Source organism: Lepidochelys kempii, chromosome 7 (genome assembly GCF_965140265.1).
Source record: "Lepidochelys kempii isolate rLepKem1 chromosome 7, rLepKem1.hap2, whole genome shotgun sequence".
Lineage (NCBI taxonomy): Eukaryota > Metazoa > Chordata > Testudines > Cheloniidae > Lepidochelys > Lepidochelys kempii.
Window position 1 is genome coordinate 96955585 of NC_133262.1, and position 17932 is coordinate 96973516.

The window sequence follows — 17932 nt, forward strand, 5'->3', positions numbered from 1 at the left end:
CAAAAAAGGAGATTAAACTAGCTAGAGACATAAAGGTAATATTTATATTCTACAAATGCGTTAGAAATAAGAAGACGACCAAGGACAGGGTAGGCCTGTAACTCAATAAGCAGGGTGCGTGGGGAGGGGGGGGGGAAATAACAGAAAATGTGGAAATGGCAGAAGTGCTAAATGAGTTTTTTGTTTCAGTTTTCAACAAAAAGTTTAGTAGCAATTGGACGGCTAACTTAATGAATGGCAGTGAAAATGAGGTAGGATCAGAGGCTAAAATAGGGAAAGATCATGTTAAAAATAACTTAAACAGGTTAGATGTTTTCAAGTCACCACGGCCTGATGAAATACATAATAGAATACTCAAGGAGCTGACTGAGAAGCTATCTGAGTCATTAGCGATTATCTTTGAAAAGTCATGGATGTCGGGTAAGATTCCAGGGGACTGCAAAAGGGTAAATATAGTGCCCATCTATAAAAAGGGAAATAAGGACAACCCAGGGAATTACAGACCAGTCAGCTGAACTTCAGTACCCAAAAAGATAATGGAACAAATAATTAAGCAATCCATTTCCAGACAACTAGAAGATAATAAGGTGATAAATAACAGCATGTATTTGTCAAGAACAAATCATGTCAAACCAACCTAATAACTTTTTTTGACAGAGTAACAAGTCTTGTGGATGGGGACAGGGAGCAGATGTGATATATCTTGACTTTAGTAAGGCTTTTGATACTGTCTCACATGACCTTCTCATAAACAAACTAGGGAAATACAACCGAGATGGAACGACTATAAGGTGGGTGCATTACTAGTTGGAAAACCATTCCCAGGGAGTAGTTATCAGTGGTTCATGGTCAAGCTGGAAGGGCATATATCAAGTGGGGTCCCACAGGGATTAGTTCAGGGTCCAGTTCTGGTCAATGCCTTCATCAATGATTTAGACAATGGCATATAAAGTACACTTATAAACCCCCCAAGATGGGAGGAGTTGCAAGTGCTTTGGAGGACAGGATTAAAATTCAGAATGATCAGGACAAACTGGAGAAATGGTCTGAAGTAAATATGATGAAATGCAAACTATTCCACTTAGGAAGGAACAATCAGTTGCACACATACAAAACGGGAAATGAATGCCTAGGAAGGAGTACTGTGGAAAGGGATCTGGGGGTCACAGTGGATAACAAGCTAAATATGAGTCAACAGTGTAACACTGTTGCAAAAAAAGCAACATCATTCTGGGATGTATTAGCAAAAGTGTTGTAAGCAAGACACAGGAAATAATTCTTTCGCTCTACTCTGCGCTGATTAAGTCTCAACTGGAGGCCTAATTATGACCCATGAAGGAACACTGAAAAAATTGGATTTGTCTAATCTGGAAAAGACTGGTGTGTGTGTGTGGTGGGGGGGTAGGGACACATGATAACAGTTTTGAAGTATATAAAAGGTTGTTACAAGGTGGGAGCAAAATTGTTCCCTTTAACCTCTGAGGATAGGACAAGACGTAATGGCCTAAAATTGCAGCAAGGGCATTAGGAAAAACTTCCTAACTGTTAGGGTGGTTAAGCACTTGAATAAATTGCCTAGGGAAGATGTGGAATCTCCATCATTGGAAATTTTTAAGAGCAGGTTAGACAAACACCTATCAGGGATGGTCTAGATAATACTTAGTCCTGCATTGAGTGCAGGGAACTGCACTAGAAGATCTCTTGCGGTCCCTTCCAATCTTATGTTTCTATGATTTGCACAAAGATCTGAACCTTGGAGCCAAATGCAGACTTGGCATAAGTAGCGGAATTACACACCCTTATGCTAAGTCTGAATTTCGTCCTTCATAGTCCCAGAGTCCTAAGTGAGCTTTTGTACATCTGTGCAATTAAAGTTCAGGATGTGAATTTGCCTTTACCTTATGTTCCCTCTAGGCTATAATGCATGAAAATAAAGAAACAATCTGATTTTTTATTAACATAACTTGATCCACAATTAATGTTCAGTACAGACTTTATTTTGAACGTTACAAAATGATGATAACCTTTAACTTTTAAAAATTCCAATTTTTCCAACCTCTGTAATTACTACTTCTACCAGAATATCAATGAAAGGGCGAAATTCAGGTATTCACTGTGGTCAGTTGGCTTGAGCTATTTTGTTTGACTAAGTGAAGTTACGTGTTTGTTTCTAATATTGTGTGCCATGAGTCATGAGTGTGCTTTATAAATATGGATGCACTTTAGCTGTAAGCCACAACAGCAATATCTGCATTAATAGGCTATTTGTGCATCCCTCAGGTGCACTGTGAAGTATGAGGTTCAGAGTACTTTTTAACAGCGTGAAGTGCAACCACAGCCTACAAATGCACACGCTGGTCTGTCTTATTGCTACCAGACTAGAATATGGCTGCTTACATTTAAACGTTTACAGTATTTTTAAAACATACAAAAAACTGGTCTAAAGAAGTTATTAAGGTTACAAAGGGCTTGGCTACATTAGAAAGTTGTACTGCTTTAACTATGCCAGTATAGTTGAGAGTTCAACATCCTTAATGGGGTCAGTTATATAGTACAATAGGAGATTTATACAGAATCATAGACTATCAGGGTTGGAAGGGACCTCAGGAGGTCATCTAGTCCAATCCCCTGCTGAAAGCAGGACCAGATCCCTAAATAGCCCCCTCAAAGGCTGTTGAACTCACAGCCCTGGGTTTAGCAGGCCAATGCTCAAACCACTGAGCTATCACTTCTCCTCCTCCACCCCCCCAGTAGTAGCTATTCTTACAGGGAAAAGAAAACTATACTGACATAAATCTCCTTTATACCGATATAACTGCATTTATACTAGAGGTTTTGCCGATATAACTATATATCTTTAAAAAATCACTTCCTTAAGCAAAAGAGTTATTCCAGTAAAATTTTCAAGTGTAGATCAGGCCAAAGTCAAGCATTCAAAAGTTTAAAAATGTCAAATTTACGGTTTCCTTAGCTAATTCTTCCCCTCTCTTCATCCATGTTGTGCATTTAATGAGGCAAAGGTGCTGGGGAAAAACACTGTGCAATCATGTAATGACAGACTGTAACATAAAGTATTACAGTTGTGCAAGCAACTGTAAATCTGGCATTTTCTAACTTGATTTTGCAACCTATATAACATTCTCTAAGCAATGTTTTCCATGTAATTTCCTAGGTTTTTTAAAAGGAAAAAGCTAAACACAAATTCTGTTATGTACATCTGTAACAATCCTCCCACCCATTCATCAGAAGAGTTTGACCCCTGAAACTTCAACACTGCAGCACAGCTTGAACGACCGAACTAATGGTATTAGCTGACAGCAGGGGAATGCTGCTGTCCTCAAGTGTAGGTGATGGGCCACTGGCACTACATGCTGAGACTGAATGGTCTCTCCTCCAGGACACCAGGAGCTCATGCTCTATTTTGTGACCCTAGAGTTTTTTAACAGTTTATAACTCAGAATAGTCCACACAGCAAGCCTCAGTACCCAGGTCAACAGACTTAGGCTTCTGCTGCGACCCTAAAAATAGCTGGGTAGACAACTGTGGCTCAGGCTGGAGATCAGGCTCGGAAGACCCACCCCATCCCTGGGCTTCAGAACCCAAGCTCCAGCCTGAGCTGCATGTCTACACAGCTATTTTTAGTGCTGCAGAACAAGCCTGAGTCTGTCACCCTGGCTCTGAGACTCACTGCCACTCACTGGGTAGACCTACCCTCAGTTAATCTGCATGGAATTGCAAGGCACAAAGAAAAGGCACTCTTCTAGTCTGAGGGCTTTCTCCCTGCCAAATTTCAAAGACCTGCTGCATACAAGGAAATAACGGAGGTGACACAGCTTTTCAAAAAAGGTCAGAAGAATCTTCTATAATGGAAAGTATTAGGCAATCTAATAAAACTGCTCTCCTGTGTATAACTGAAAGAAGGATGAGATATGAGATATAGTGGAGGTGTTGTCTTCATAGTAGAGATAACTTGAGCTATTTGCGTGTTGTCCCTAACTTGAGTTCTGTCATAGAATAGAATAGAATAGAATATCAGGGTTGGAAGGGACCTCAGGAGGTCATCTAGTCCAACCCCCTGTTCAAAAGCAGGACCAATCCCCAATTAAATCATCCCAGCCAGGGCTTTGTCAAGCCTGACCTTAAAAACTTCTAAGGAAGGAGATTCCACCACCTCCCTAGGCAACGCATTCCAGTGTTTCACCACCCTCTTAGTGAAAAAGTTTTTCCTAATATCCAACCTAAACCTCCCCCACTGCAACTTGAGACCATTACTCCTTGTCCTGTCCTCTTCTACCACTGAGAATAGTCTAGAACCATCCTCTCTGGAACCACCTCTCAGGTAGTTGAAAGCAGCTATCAAATCCCCCCTCATTCTTCTCTTCTGCAGACCAAACAATCCCAGTTCCCTCAGCCTCTCCTCATAAGTCATGTGTTCCAGACCCCTAATCATTTTTGTTGCCCTTCGCTGGACTCTTTCCAATTTATCCACATCCTTCTTGTAGTATGGGGCCCAAAACTGGACACAGTACTCCAGATGAGGCCTCACCAATGTCGAATAGGTACTGTCCATACCCAAAAACCTGTAACTTGAGAGTTGTGGTACTATAAACTTGAATTGTCTGGCCTGAGAGGGGGCAGAAGGTAAAGCTTGAAGTAGCACAATTTGTCAGCTGATAGCAATCAGTCTGTGCAAATCAAGTGTTATTTTGCAGTGACTCTCACTCAAGCCAGGCTAACTCAAGAGGACTAATTCAAGTATGAATCACTCAAGCTAACTCTGTAGTGAAAACATAGCCTTAGACTTCCTTACACTTAGTTAGATACCCTTGCATATACTTACATTCAGAATATTGTTACATGAAAATAAACAGGTGTAACATACACAGTGAGGAGCAGAAGGTGTAAGTAAAAATGGTTCTCACTCAACATAGCATATGCCTTTTCTGGCTCAGTGGCATATCAGCTATATCAATATAGACTCCCCTATGCAATGGTAAAGCAGGTGTAAAGTCTAAGGAAGTCTGAGTGTAAGGAGATCTGGCTTACCCCATTTTATAACTTGTCTCTGAATTTGGCTGTTGGAGTCCAAAGCCATACGCTAGTCTCCAACGTTGATTCTGATTCTTCAAACAGATATCACTATCATAACCATGGTTTTATCAATATGGAATGTCACTGTACCACATAAGAAATATACCCAACATTAAATAAACAGATTTCCTTCTCAAGCTATAACATTTATCTTTGGCAGTTGATAATCATCCTGTATATCCAATTGTATAATAAAGTTCTGGTCTATAACTGACTGAAATCCTTACTGTGCGTACTTCTGGCTGATGAGAACATGCCACATAGAACAACTTCTCCCACATCTCTGCCCCCAACAATCAATGGCAGTGGGAGGGGCTTGTAGGGGGAACCATGCTACAGGGATGCTGCTTTTAGCTTTCTGTGTTCCCTTTCTCATTTCTGCTCAGTGCAAGTGGAGGGGAGAATCTGGCCCATGGCTATTTCCTGTATTCTTCCTGGTGAAATTTACTCTAGATAAAGTGCTACACAGAGCTCTTTATATAAGATGCACTTTTGTTATCCCATGCAATTCCACAAAGCATTCAGGCACAAAGAACACAATCTCCTCTCCCCATTAAATATCTATACTAACCCCTTGGTGGCAGTTGAGATGTATGGTGTACATCCTGTACAAAGGCATTAATACAGCTTTAGCCATGCATCCCTTGCTTCTCCTCTTGTGCCTTACAAGGTGTTGCTTTTTGCATAAATAAGGGCACAATGAGAAGAGTTAAATAAAATTTGACAGGGTGCCTCAAACATAGCTGATTACAGAAAATTGCAGTATGTGACCAAAATGGGCTATTACTGTTTAGGATGAAGATCACCCTTCTTGAATAAATGAAACTGGGGAAGGAGTAGGTTCTCCATTCCTCTTCCTGGCAACTGGGTTGTGGGACTGCAGTGCAGCTCCTCTATGGCTGTTGTTCCAGCTATTGTCCAGAATAGCAATAACTACTGCTCTGTACTTCCTATGCAGAGTTTTTGGTCCTTTCAATGTGCATTATGCATGGATCTGCTCTCAAACCTCTCATTGAACAGTGTATGTGTGTTTGCTGTACTTTCCCCCTGCAGGGCATGTAATAAGTCAAGAGACTTCCCTCCACCTATGCCATTCACTGCCACTCTGACCATGGTTCCAAAAGTTTTGCACTGCCTCTCTGCCCCAAGTAGAATCAATGATGATTTTCATTCCAAACCAAAGAACATAACTGTACAGAAATACAGCTCCTGTTTATGTAGACATTGTTACTTTGGAATTCTGTTTTAAGAGGAATACCGAATACACTGTGGCCTACATTTTCAAACACATCCACTCACTTTGGATGTCTGCCCAGCCTGAGACATGCAGGGCCTGCTTTTCAGAGGTGTTCAGCATCTATATTTCCTATTGAAGCCCATTGGAATTGTAGGTTGTCAGCCCATCGGTAAAGTTAGGCCCTTCGTGTCTCAGGCCAAGCACTCAATGTTGAAGCCACCCTAAGGTGATGGACAATGGAAAGTAGAGGCCTTTGACTTTTCCCCCCACATCATTACACATGTAGTTTGGCTATGCTGAGGTATGGTTGTAACATGCTTTCACATTTAGTTTAACTGTGCTGTTGTTGAGATCTGCATGGACCTTTTACAAAGTTCTTTCTCTAGTAGCCAGTCTACTGGATCATAAGAATGGTATGTATGGTATGGAAACACTAAGGTCCAGGTTAAAAAGAGCCTGGCTCTTCTCACATTGACTTCCTCCTCCTGGGCAACCCCAGACACCTATACTGCCAGCTGAAAGACATCATCCTCTTCACAGCAGTGGGGTGGGCCTCTATATCCAATAGAGCAACAAGAGCATCCACTCTTTCAGTGGCAAGTCAAAGAGAGACAGCCACAGAGCAATGGGAAAGAGCACACATCTAGCTCACTCAGTGGAGAGACATAATAACTGTTGCTTCCCCTGTGGCCACTAATACCTCAGCTTTGCCTTCTACCCTGTTCATATGTGGGGCATTGGATGTTAGGATTGAAGGACCAAGTACAGAGTCCTGGGCTGATTCTGTAGGTGCAACTGGCTGAAGTCCGTAACTGATGTAGATCTGTGTGGATATTTTATTAAACACGTGCTTGTGCATCCTAACCCTCAACATCCCCTCTCCCCACCCAAGCCAGCTAATGATAGCTGAACATGGTACTTGTGTGAAAATTCAGATGTACCAATCTTAACATTTTAAAGCAGAATTGGATTTCTTCACCAGTTTCAACTATCTCTACTATAGTTTTAAACAATTTTACATCTGGTTTAGTCTACTTTTCTCTGCATAACAGAATTTCATTCCTTGTGTTTTCTAGATGAGGAGGAACACCTGGTATATGGGTACAGTAGGTATAAAACTAGCATTCTCTTCTATGCCCTTGTTTGTTGTTCTGTGAATGTAAGAGATGTCTCTAGTCAATTAAAAGAATGTACTATCTAAATTAGAATAATAAAACCAAATTATGTTAAAAAGGCTAGAAATAAAAATCCACCCTTTGGGCCTGATCTGGCAAACATTTACACCCATGCTTAACTTTACTCACATGATGATGGTCACAGAACTCAATGAGCCTATTCACATCCTTCAAGGTAAGCATGTGCATGTTTGCAGATTTTAAGAAGTATTGACCAAAAATCTAGCAAGTGACTGTAGCTCAGAATATTCCTATTTTCAAAATTAAACTTTTCTCCACTCCAACAAAACCAAAAAGGAAACTCCAATGCTATTAACGTCCTCTTTGACTTGTTTATGTAATTTGCTTTTGTTGCTTGATACACAAATTGTTTTCCGACACTTCATATTTTGCCATCCTTTTTCTTTCTCTTGGGGAAAGCTTTTCTTGTGACAGACTTATAGGTTTATCTCCTCCTTAACTGCACGGTTCTAATCTTGGTTTTGCCAATGACTGTCTCACCTTATCATTGGATGATTTAGTTGGGACTTGGTCCTGCTTTGAGCAGGGGGTTGGACTAGATGACCTCCTGAGGTCCCTTCCAACTGTGATATTCTATGATTTGTAAGAAGGATTGTACACAGCTTTTTGCCTAGTCTCATAGGAGCCTTTAAGGCACAATTAATATTTGTAAGATACTTTCAAATATATGTTTGTAAATAGCTACGTAAGTATTAATTTTGGTTTCTGTGTGCTCTTTTTATTAATACTGTGTATATGCATCTACAATATTTTTTTGCCTCTAATTTTTTAAATAAAGGATAGAGTATATATTGCAACGCTTCCATGAAACATTGTAGGGAAACTGAACAGCCTCTGTATATAACACCATATTCATAACCCCCGCCCCCTCCTCAGACGTTCTTGTTAAACCCTGGATTTGTGCTGGAAATGGCCCACCTTGATTATCATACACATTGTAAGGAGAGTGGTCACTTTAGATAAGCTATTACCAGCAGGAGAGTGGGTTTGTGGGGGGGGAGGGAGGAGGGGGTAAGAAAACCTGGATTTGTGTTGGAAATGGCCCAACTCGATTATCATACACATTGTAAGGAGAGTGATCACTTTAGATAAGCTATTACCAGCAGGAGAGTGGGGTGGGGGGAGGTATTTTTTCATGCTTTGTGTGTATAAAAAGATCTTCTACACTTTCCACAGTATGCATCCGATGAAGTGAGCTGTAGCTCACGAAAGCTTATGCTCAAATAAATTGGTTAGTCTCTAAGGTGCCACAAGTACTCCTTTTCTTTTTACCATATCCATAAAGGTTTAAAAGCGAATTAAGAGGGTTATGGTATTATTTCATAAGCTTTGCTGTTAGAAATGTACTGCATAGCACTTCATATTGCTGTGTTCTTAAACAGAAAAATCCCAAGTACAATTAGGGATGGGAAATTCTAATAAATTTAAGATATATTTGTTAAAGTAAAGAAACATATTTGAAAAGTTGAAGTCTGTTTTAAATGCTCTACAGCTAACACTGGAACCCGGGGGAGAGGGTCCACAAGAGATACTAAGGGAAAAGAACACGTCTGTCCATTTGACTGTGCCTCTAGCTGCATTTCACTTAAGTGGGAAACTGCCCTTATTCCATTTGAGGAAAAACAATGCAATCCATTTTGCTCTTCTGTTACAGTTTGGACCCTCCCTACATGTGATATGGGAAGGTGGTAAGAATTAAACAGATTTTTTTTTGAATGGTGAGCAGGTCCTGCTTCTTTTCTGGGCTGAACAGCACTAAAGGGTTATTCTCCTTTGACTGAGCCTGCTGCAGTTTATCTAGGGGCTGTGGAAGGGAGGAAGGGAAACAGATGCCAGTTATATAAGTAGCAAGACTCTTTGTGATAATGAAGCCTGCTATTCTGTGTTTCATCTGTATTTTTATATCCATTTAGAGGATTTTGATGCTTTAACCTGAGTTAATATTTCAGGTTAGATCATAGTGTTTCCTTCTATGCTGTGTTATTCAAGAATAAAATCCCAACAATGCAGTAGAGGAAAGAAGTTGCAATCTGTGTGAAACTGAGGGTCAGGAAAGCATGCTCCAGAGACCCGAATTACAATGTAAATGGGTGCATTAGGAGTCCTTACATAAAGAAAATCCTTATGGTTGGCATGGTAGGTTGTGCATAAGACAAATAGTATTTAATATGTACCATAAAACAGGAACAAAGAAGAGTCAGTGAATAACTCAAGGAGGATAAAGCATGTCTGATAGCTCTTCTTCCCTTTGAAAGATCCTTTAGCATCTCCAGAACAGCCACCATAACTTATACAGTCAGAAAGTCAAATCTCACAGCTAAAGAAATATTTTCCACCACTTTGTTCTATGATGAATCAAAGTTGCAGAAGTCCTATGGAACTTCTAATATGATTATTTATAGTACCCTAGATATCTTAGGTAAGGTAACTCACAGTTTTGCTTATTCAAGGTTCTGCTTATCAAGGTTTGACTGAAACTGCCAAAACCAAAAAGCTGTGGTTTAACTTACAAGCCCTCGTGGCAAAGTCTGCATTTCTTGTAAGTTGTACAAGTCTTTAACACTGTGGGATAAATATTGGTTTATGTTTTCAGAAGTGACTAGTGATTTTTCGCTTGCCCAATTAAGGAAACCTGAAAGATATCTGATTTTCAGTGGCCAGGTTATTTAAGGTGTCTTAAGTTGTGCACTTAAAATCACTAGTTACTTTTGAAAATTTAGATGCATATCTTTTAGAATTCCCTGTCATGTGAATGTTTCACTTTACAACCTCATTGTTACATTAAACACTTTTCCTCCTTCTCTCTCTTCTCCATGTATTCTGTATAGCATACAACATAAGCTTCAGCTAAGAGCTGCATGAGCAGAACTTTGCCTGAAATCAGCTTCTTCAAATTGTATGTAACTTTCCAAGATATTACCACAGAAGTCCAATAACTGTAAACGTTTGAACAGTCGAGTGCATTTTCTAAGAGGCTACAAATTCCCTAAAGAATATCATACAAGCCATATAGCTTACATGAATGAAATTGGATGAGATTTTTCATTTTTGCAAATACTAAAAGAAAGGCAAATTGTTTAGTTCCTTCACACTGTTCTACTTTCATCCCCATATTCTGAACTTCAAGAGAAAAGTTCTCAAAGGGAGTTCCTACCTGTTTCATAGACTGCTTCAGATACTGAAGTAAAATGATCTTCTACTGTATATTGTGCCAACTGGAGTATCTCCAAGCCTCGAACTGAATCATTTCCTCTGGTCCAGTAGAACTGGACATCATTGATATTATAGCCCCCTGTAGTTATAGAGAAACCAACCAGTGAATGTTTTTGTTAAATATAATAAATAGTTTGTGCAGAACAAGTTTATCTATGATCCTTTGCCATTTGTAAAAAAAGTAAAATTGGATTATAAATAATGCAATTTTATGACAAAATTTGACAATTGTATCTGAGTGCATGGTCTGAGTATCTCAAAAGAAATACTATAGGTGGTGTAGAAAAATAAAAGCTGGTATAAACTGATAAATGAAAGGATGAGTTGTATCGGACTTCTAAAGGCAAAGCCCATCAAGTCCAACAGGAAGAGGGAAAATTGCTGGAGCTTGGAAATGCAGAGTTTATAAATTACATATGCTATAAAACTGAGACTTCTTTACAGGCATACCGGTTGTGCATGCTCTAGGGAAGGCTTCTCTTAACCGGCATAGATGATTGGCACCCAAGGTGGGAGAAGTATCACATAGCAGGTGGCAATTGTGCTGTGTATACATTAATCAATACATGGCTTATACATCAATAAAACACCTTTGAAAGGTATTTTACATTAAATTAGAGTTTATACATTATACAGTTTATACATTAATATATATGGTCCAGTTGAGAACATATTGAGAACACCTAGGTATTAAGAGCAAGCATTTGAATATCTATTTTTGCTTCCATAGATCAATCATTTTTGCATTTGACAGACACTGATTCTCATTATTGCTCATTCTACTGCCCTGTGGAATAACTCAATTCCAGTTCACTGCAAAGTGACATTCAGACTGATGTCCAAAATAGTTTTGAATCCCTGCTAAAATGCAGATGTTCATAATTCCAGGTTTCATCTAACTTTATGAACTGGCAGTGGATAAAAATAATTCTTGAAGCCTGAGAAAGGTGTGAGCAAGCACACTACAGAAAGGAGGCTTTTATTTTCTTGAATAGTCCCCATTTTTTGGAAAGGCAAATAGTTCTATTTGAGCAATTCGCTGATTTAGAGCATATTTTGGTATCAAAACATATTCAAAATACCAATCCTATCCATTACCATTTATGAAGAACTTTAGGGGGGCCTTCATGAGTATCAGGAAAATTAAATTTTTCATAGAAATATTACATTGTTTCCCCACTCTAACATTATTCTTAGGGTAGGGGAACGAGTTTTGTATATCACAACATGTTAAAGGAAGTTTGTCTTGACAAAAATTTTGAAACTGATAGGAACAAAACCACATTATTTTTCTTTAATGGGTATCCTCTTGTCTCTTTAAATAACATTGAGTGGGAGAAGCTAACTTTTACATCCATACTAATGCCTCAATCCTGCAAAGACTTCTCATGTTCTTTACTTTATGAGCTGTAAGTAGTCCCAAAAAAGTTAATGGGATACTCACAATGCATAAAGTTAATCACATGAGTAGGTCTTTGCAGGAACTTTTCCAGGCCTAAAGGTTTTCAGAATCTCATACGTAGATTTCCTTTCTCCTCAGAGTCTGTTTTTTCCCTGATTCTCAAGAATAAGTGCAGGGCCTTCACTGAACAGCAGTTGAAGAGCAAATTCAAAAAGGGAATAACTGTTCAAAGGTGGGTCTAAAAGATGAATAACTATTTGCAAGTGAGATAGCGGCCTGTGTGGAAACATAGTAATGTGATTGGATACTTGCAGTGTCGATAAAGATTGAAACTGTAAACTCTTTGGGGCAAGGTCTGTCTCTTACTATATGCCCGTACAGTGTGTAGCACAACAAGGTCTCAACTGGGGTTCAGGCTTCTAGGTGCTGCAGTAATATTAATAATAATTAATAATTTTATAGTCAATCGAAACTTGATTTTCTGGGAGACAAGTGAAATTTCTAGTGGTGGAATTATTAAAACTGGTTGAAATTATTTATGATTTCTACCAAAAAACCCAGTTCTTGTTGATATTTTTGTTACCATTTTTCAATCAGCTCTTATAATTATAATTAAATAGCAACATTACAGATGAAGGTAGGGTGTTTCATTATATAAGCCACTGTAGCAATGTACTCAAATAACACTACAAGATAATGATTATATAAGTATTTATATTTATAATAGTTTAACCAAAAAAATTCCTAACCTTTTATTTTAGTTCAAATATTTGCTTTATATTGTAAATGTTATATATGTGTATAATACCCAGCAACAATATTTACAAGTGAACAGTATCTGGAGAAGTAAAATATTCTTCTTCTGCAAGTCAGTGTTGCTTATCCAATAGGAAAACTAACACCACTGAACTGTAACCAAAAAAAAAAAAAAAATTGCTAAAGTGCTCTTAACAAAAAAGTGACTGCCACTGCTAAAGGCTGTTAATAATCCTTTTCATTCTCCAATGTGTGTTCTTGGCTATTTTTTTGAGAAACTAAAGAAGAGTGCAATGGGAGCAGTTTAGATTATATTACCGTGTTTTCCCTTTAGTTAGGGGATACTTGTGGGTTGTCTAAAATAACAGATGGAATCATTCTAAAACTCTGAGTTTTCAATTAGACAGGGAACTCCTCTATTTTTCCCCTTGTCAAATATATTTTAAGTTCCTGAGGGAAGTACAGAAACTGCTGAACGACTCATTAGGCAATGTCGATGATGTAATTACATCATTCTGTTTTTGACTTAACAATATGTTCTCTCTCTCTCTCTCTCTTTTTATTTTTTATTTATTTATTTTAAGAAAAAATATCACTGCTAACTAGTAATTCTGATTGTGGCCTCCATAGCACTTCCACTGACTTTAGTGTGAGTCTTGTGTGAGTGAGCCTTGCAGGATAAAGCCCTTAAATGGCAACATAATATTAAACTATACAGCATCTGCTTGATGGAAATTACCCATAGCATCATTTGCAAAATGAATATGGGATGTGCTGCTGTTCTGCAGAAATGAAGTGGTAAAAATGGGAAAATACTGAAAAAAAAATCCACAAGTATTTCCTCTCCCATCAACTTATCACATTTTCACCAGGCCTGCTAAATCGACGCCACTGCATTGATCACAGCGGCGCTGATTTAGCCAATAGTGATGACAAGCCCATAGTGTTTCAGTGTTCTGGGGCTGGACTTTCAAATTATCCTAAACTTGAGAGGTACCCAAATCCCACTGAAATTCAGTAGCAGTTGGTCACCCAATTCTCACTAGTCTTCTTTGTAAATCCCAGCCCTCTTTCATAACATTATACATTATCTAGCAGCTCTTAAAATAGATCACAAATATTGTCCTAACTATATAAAAGTAGCAGTAAAAAAGTCTCTTACAGCTTTCCAGTTGCAAGGTGCATGTCTGCTTGTCCATAGGGTATTTGGTCAAATCCATACTACATGCAACAGTTGCAGTTATCCTTTAAAAACCAAAAGCAGATGGTTATTAACTATACATAATATTGTATGTACTATAATTAGAAATGGGTTATCCTACTTTCTTCAACTAATATTTGTGGGCAATACATATTCCTAGGAGAAGGTAACTGATGCTTTATGTAAACAAGGAACAATTGAGTTTAGGTTCAATAAAATATCTCACACTTGTTATGTAAACCTCAGCTTTGTAAGTAGCTATAGCAAAATAACAACTAATAGTAATGGGCCATATCCTGTGATCATTTGTAATGTGCAATGTAATGTAATGTGATTGGAGTTGCCCAAGGTCTAATTGCTGAATTTAGTCTCTACATCTAAGCAAGCTGATCTACTTAGAAATCAGGTTTCAGAGGAACAGCCGTGTTAGTCTGTATTCGCAAAAAGAAAAGGAGTACTTGTGGCACCTTAGAGACTAACCAATTTATTTGAGCATGAGCTTTCGTGAGCTACAGCTCACTTCATCAGATGTTTACCGTGGAAACTGCAGTTAGTTAGTTAGAAATCAGTTAGTTAATATGTTAATTGCATTGGCTTTTATTTTCATAGAATCAGAGTTAGAGGCCAGAAGTGACCATCAGATCGTATAGGCTGATCTCCTGTATAACACAGGTCACCAACACCACCGAGCCACCCATGCACTAATTCCATCAACTGAAATTAGACCAAAGTACTATAATCCACAGGAGACTAAGCTACTGTGCACCACTGGCAGAGAACAGGAGGGACCAAGGTGCATCAAAGGCCCCTGCAATGTCAAAGAATTTATATTGATATTAATATCTACAAGTGGCGGGTACCAATGACTGCCCTGCACCTGTATGCTGTGGAGGGGAGTGATATTTGGCTGACTGGCCAAATGAAGGGAACAGTGCTTTATGGTCGTGTGGGAAGAGATGAAAACGGCTGCAAAAGGGTCAGTGTGGTTGCTGACTCATCCCCTGGGAATGCAGGTTTTAAAAGGGGTATCTCTGTGCCCAAAGCCTCCCTTATACATGGAGCAGGCTGGTTGGCAACCAGGGTCCAGTGATGGAGTGAACCTATGTTGGCATGGAAGAAAAAGCATGTTATTGGACCAGCTGATGCCTCTGCTGTGTGCCATAGAGGCCAGTCAGCAGTCACCAACATGATATGGCACACCTTGGAAAATACTATTTGGGAATGTGTAAAGGGGTTCAATTATAGCCCAGAACAAGAAAGGACTTGATGCACATCTGTGTTGTCAGACATGCATTAACACAGGGTTTGTCTGGGAGCCGTGGAATGCCACCCGGGTGGACAAGGCACGACAGATGCTAACGGCGGGGATGGCCAAATCCCTTACGATCATAAAAGGTTCCGCAATTTGGGCATAGTGGGGCACCAAATTATTCAGGGAGGATGGGATTCCTCTCTAAAGCTTTAGAGCTCATTTGTTTTGGCTGATATAAAAGAGAGCAGTGAGACATGTCTGGGAATGCGACTGGGTTTGCGGGGGAAGCAGGCAAATTAATTGCTGGCACCTCCTTGTGGCAGATGTCCAGTGCAGATACTCCATAGGGAAGGTATACAGTGACTAAAAAAGGACTTAAAAAGAGGTGTTCATTAAAGGAATGAATGGGGGGTTGTTGGGGACTCCTATGATTGGTAAGGCAGAGAGTCAATTCCCCATTCTATCCCACCTTAACCCTCCTATGGGGGGCAGGAGGGTAGATGGTAAGGTCCCAGGCAATGGATTTGCTGGAAGGACCTGGATGGAAAAAGAGGGGGAGCTGGTGGAAGCCCCCATGAGTATGGTCAGGTCCCAGCAATGGATTTCCTGGAGGGACATAAGAACGGCCATACTGGGTGAGACCAAAGATCCATCTAGCCCAGTATCCTGTCTTCAGACAGTGGCCAATGCGCCGGAGGAAATGAACAGAACAGGTAATCATCAAGTGATCCATCCCTTGTTGCCCATTCCCAGCTTCTGAGAAACAGAGGCTAGGGACACCATTGCTGCTAACAATGGCTAACAGCCATTGATGGACCTACCTCCATAAATTTATCTAGTTCTTTTTTGAACCCTGTTATAGTCTTGGCCTTCACAACATCCTCTGGCAAGGAGTTCCACAGATTGACTGTGCATTGCGTGAAAAAAATACTTCCTTTTGTTTGTTTTAAACCTGCTGCCTATTAATTTCATTTGGTGACCCCTAGTGACTCCTGACCTAGATGGAAAAAGAGGGGGAGCTGGTAAAAGCCCTCTTGGTAATTACATAGAATAAGCATGTTACCTGCACTGTATACTTTTATTTGCCAGGTAGTCCCAGACATCTAATAATAAAGTTGCAGCCTGATTAAACTCATGTCAAATATCTCCTGTCCTTCTTTCAGTATAGCCAGACAATACCTGCATTTATATAGAACTACAAAAATATATATATAGTAGATGTCTACACGCAGAAAAATTTCTAAACTGGGACCAGATTAAGAGCAGATCATGCTAAATCTGAATTATTTAAAATGTAAATAGAATTTATGTATAAATATGGCTTATAAAGTATACATACCGTATGGCATAAAGGACTGTTCCATTGGGATATATTCTTATTAGACGATTTTCAACAGTGATATCATGAAGGAAAGATTTCTTTGAGTCTACTATGAAGGTGTCTGGTATCCAAAGCATTTCTACAAGACGACCATCTAAGCTTAAACTCTTATTACCCTCAAAACAAAGTCGTTCATCAGTCCATCGTTGTCTAAGAAATATGGTAGCTGTGTAATCCTGAAGGGAGATACACAAGATGTCACAATGAACAAACCATTATTCTTCTGTTTTTCACAAGTAATTTGACAGAAATTTTGTCCTTTTTCTCCTCTCCTAAATGCATGGAAACAGAGCTATGGGTCACTCAAAACAGACTGTAAGTCTGCAATTCTAATTCTTAATTATTGGAATTAAAGTAGGCAGTTTTAGTAGCTTGCTTGCTGTTAAATTCTCCAGCATTTGAGAATTCTTGTCGTTTGGTGTGACGCTGACATCATGAATAAGTATGGTCTCTAATGGAATTAGTTCCTTATGACTGAACAGACTCTTATAGCAAACATTGTGGGCCAAACTCTCTGCTGACATAGCTGCCTTTGTAAATCTATGGTCTTCAGGGTAATTTATGTAAATATTACAAACATCTATTTGCAGGGCCGGATTAACGTTTCCAAACATATTTGTGGGCCCCCATGGAGGCAATGGAGCATGGTGAGGGGAGGTCAGTCCCCAGAGCGAGGGGCCAGCCAGGGTCAATGGGGCATGGCATGGCAGGGGTGGCCCCACTTGTCCAGCCCAGTGCAAGGGCACTATTTACAAACTGGAAGTTGCCAGATGCACACTGGCCTGCCCGGCCCTGTGCTGCCAGCATGCCCCTTCCCCTCAGGGGTGGGCCCATGCCGTGCCACACAGCCCCCTTGCCCAACATGAACACCCCCACCCCTAACTGATGATGATCTATGGGGGACATGATTTGCACTTGTACTTACAGAAGACACAATCTTATCATAAGGTAACTACTGCATGTCCTTTAAATATAAGGCTCCATTTCCTAATATCCAAGGCATGGAGTCGGTTGAACAAGAAGGAAAGCCATCTGAAAAGTACACTACTGGGGTCTGTAAAACAACAGGCATTAACTTAGATAAGATAAAAAATATTACAAAGCTACTATACCATGTTTATTTCTGATATTGTATCAATGCTTGCTATATCCATACTCATTCCTACTGAGACAGGACCATCTGAAAAAAATTGAAGATCAGAA

At 39.6% G+C, this 17932-nt stretch overlaps 1 protein-coding gene across 1 annotated transcript in view; it reads right to left on the reverse strand.

The window, feature by feature from the left end:
• The window catches only part of LOC140915359 (gamma-aminobutyric acid receptor subunit pi-like), a 69833-nt gene that overhangs the window by 8509 nt on the left and 43392 nt on the right, over nucleotides 1-17932 (reverse strand). Inside the window, exons 4-7 of the mRNA XM_073354947.1 lie at nucleotides 17842-17909; nucleotides 16688-16905; nucleotides 14058-14140; nucleotides 10679-10816 (exon numbers count right to left, since the gene is read on the reverse strand). Coding sequence (XP_073211048.1) covers nucleotides 10679-10816; nucleotides 14058-14140; nucleotides 16688-16905; nucleotides 17842-17909 — 507 coding nt within the window. The remainder of the gene's footprint in view (nucleotides 1-10678; nucleotides 10817-14057; nucleotides 14141-16687; nucleotides 16906-17841; nucleotides 17910-17932) is intronic.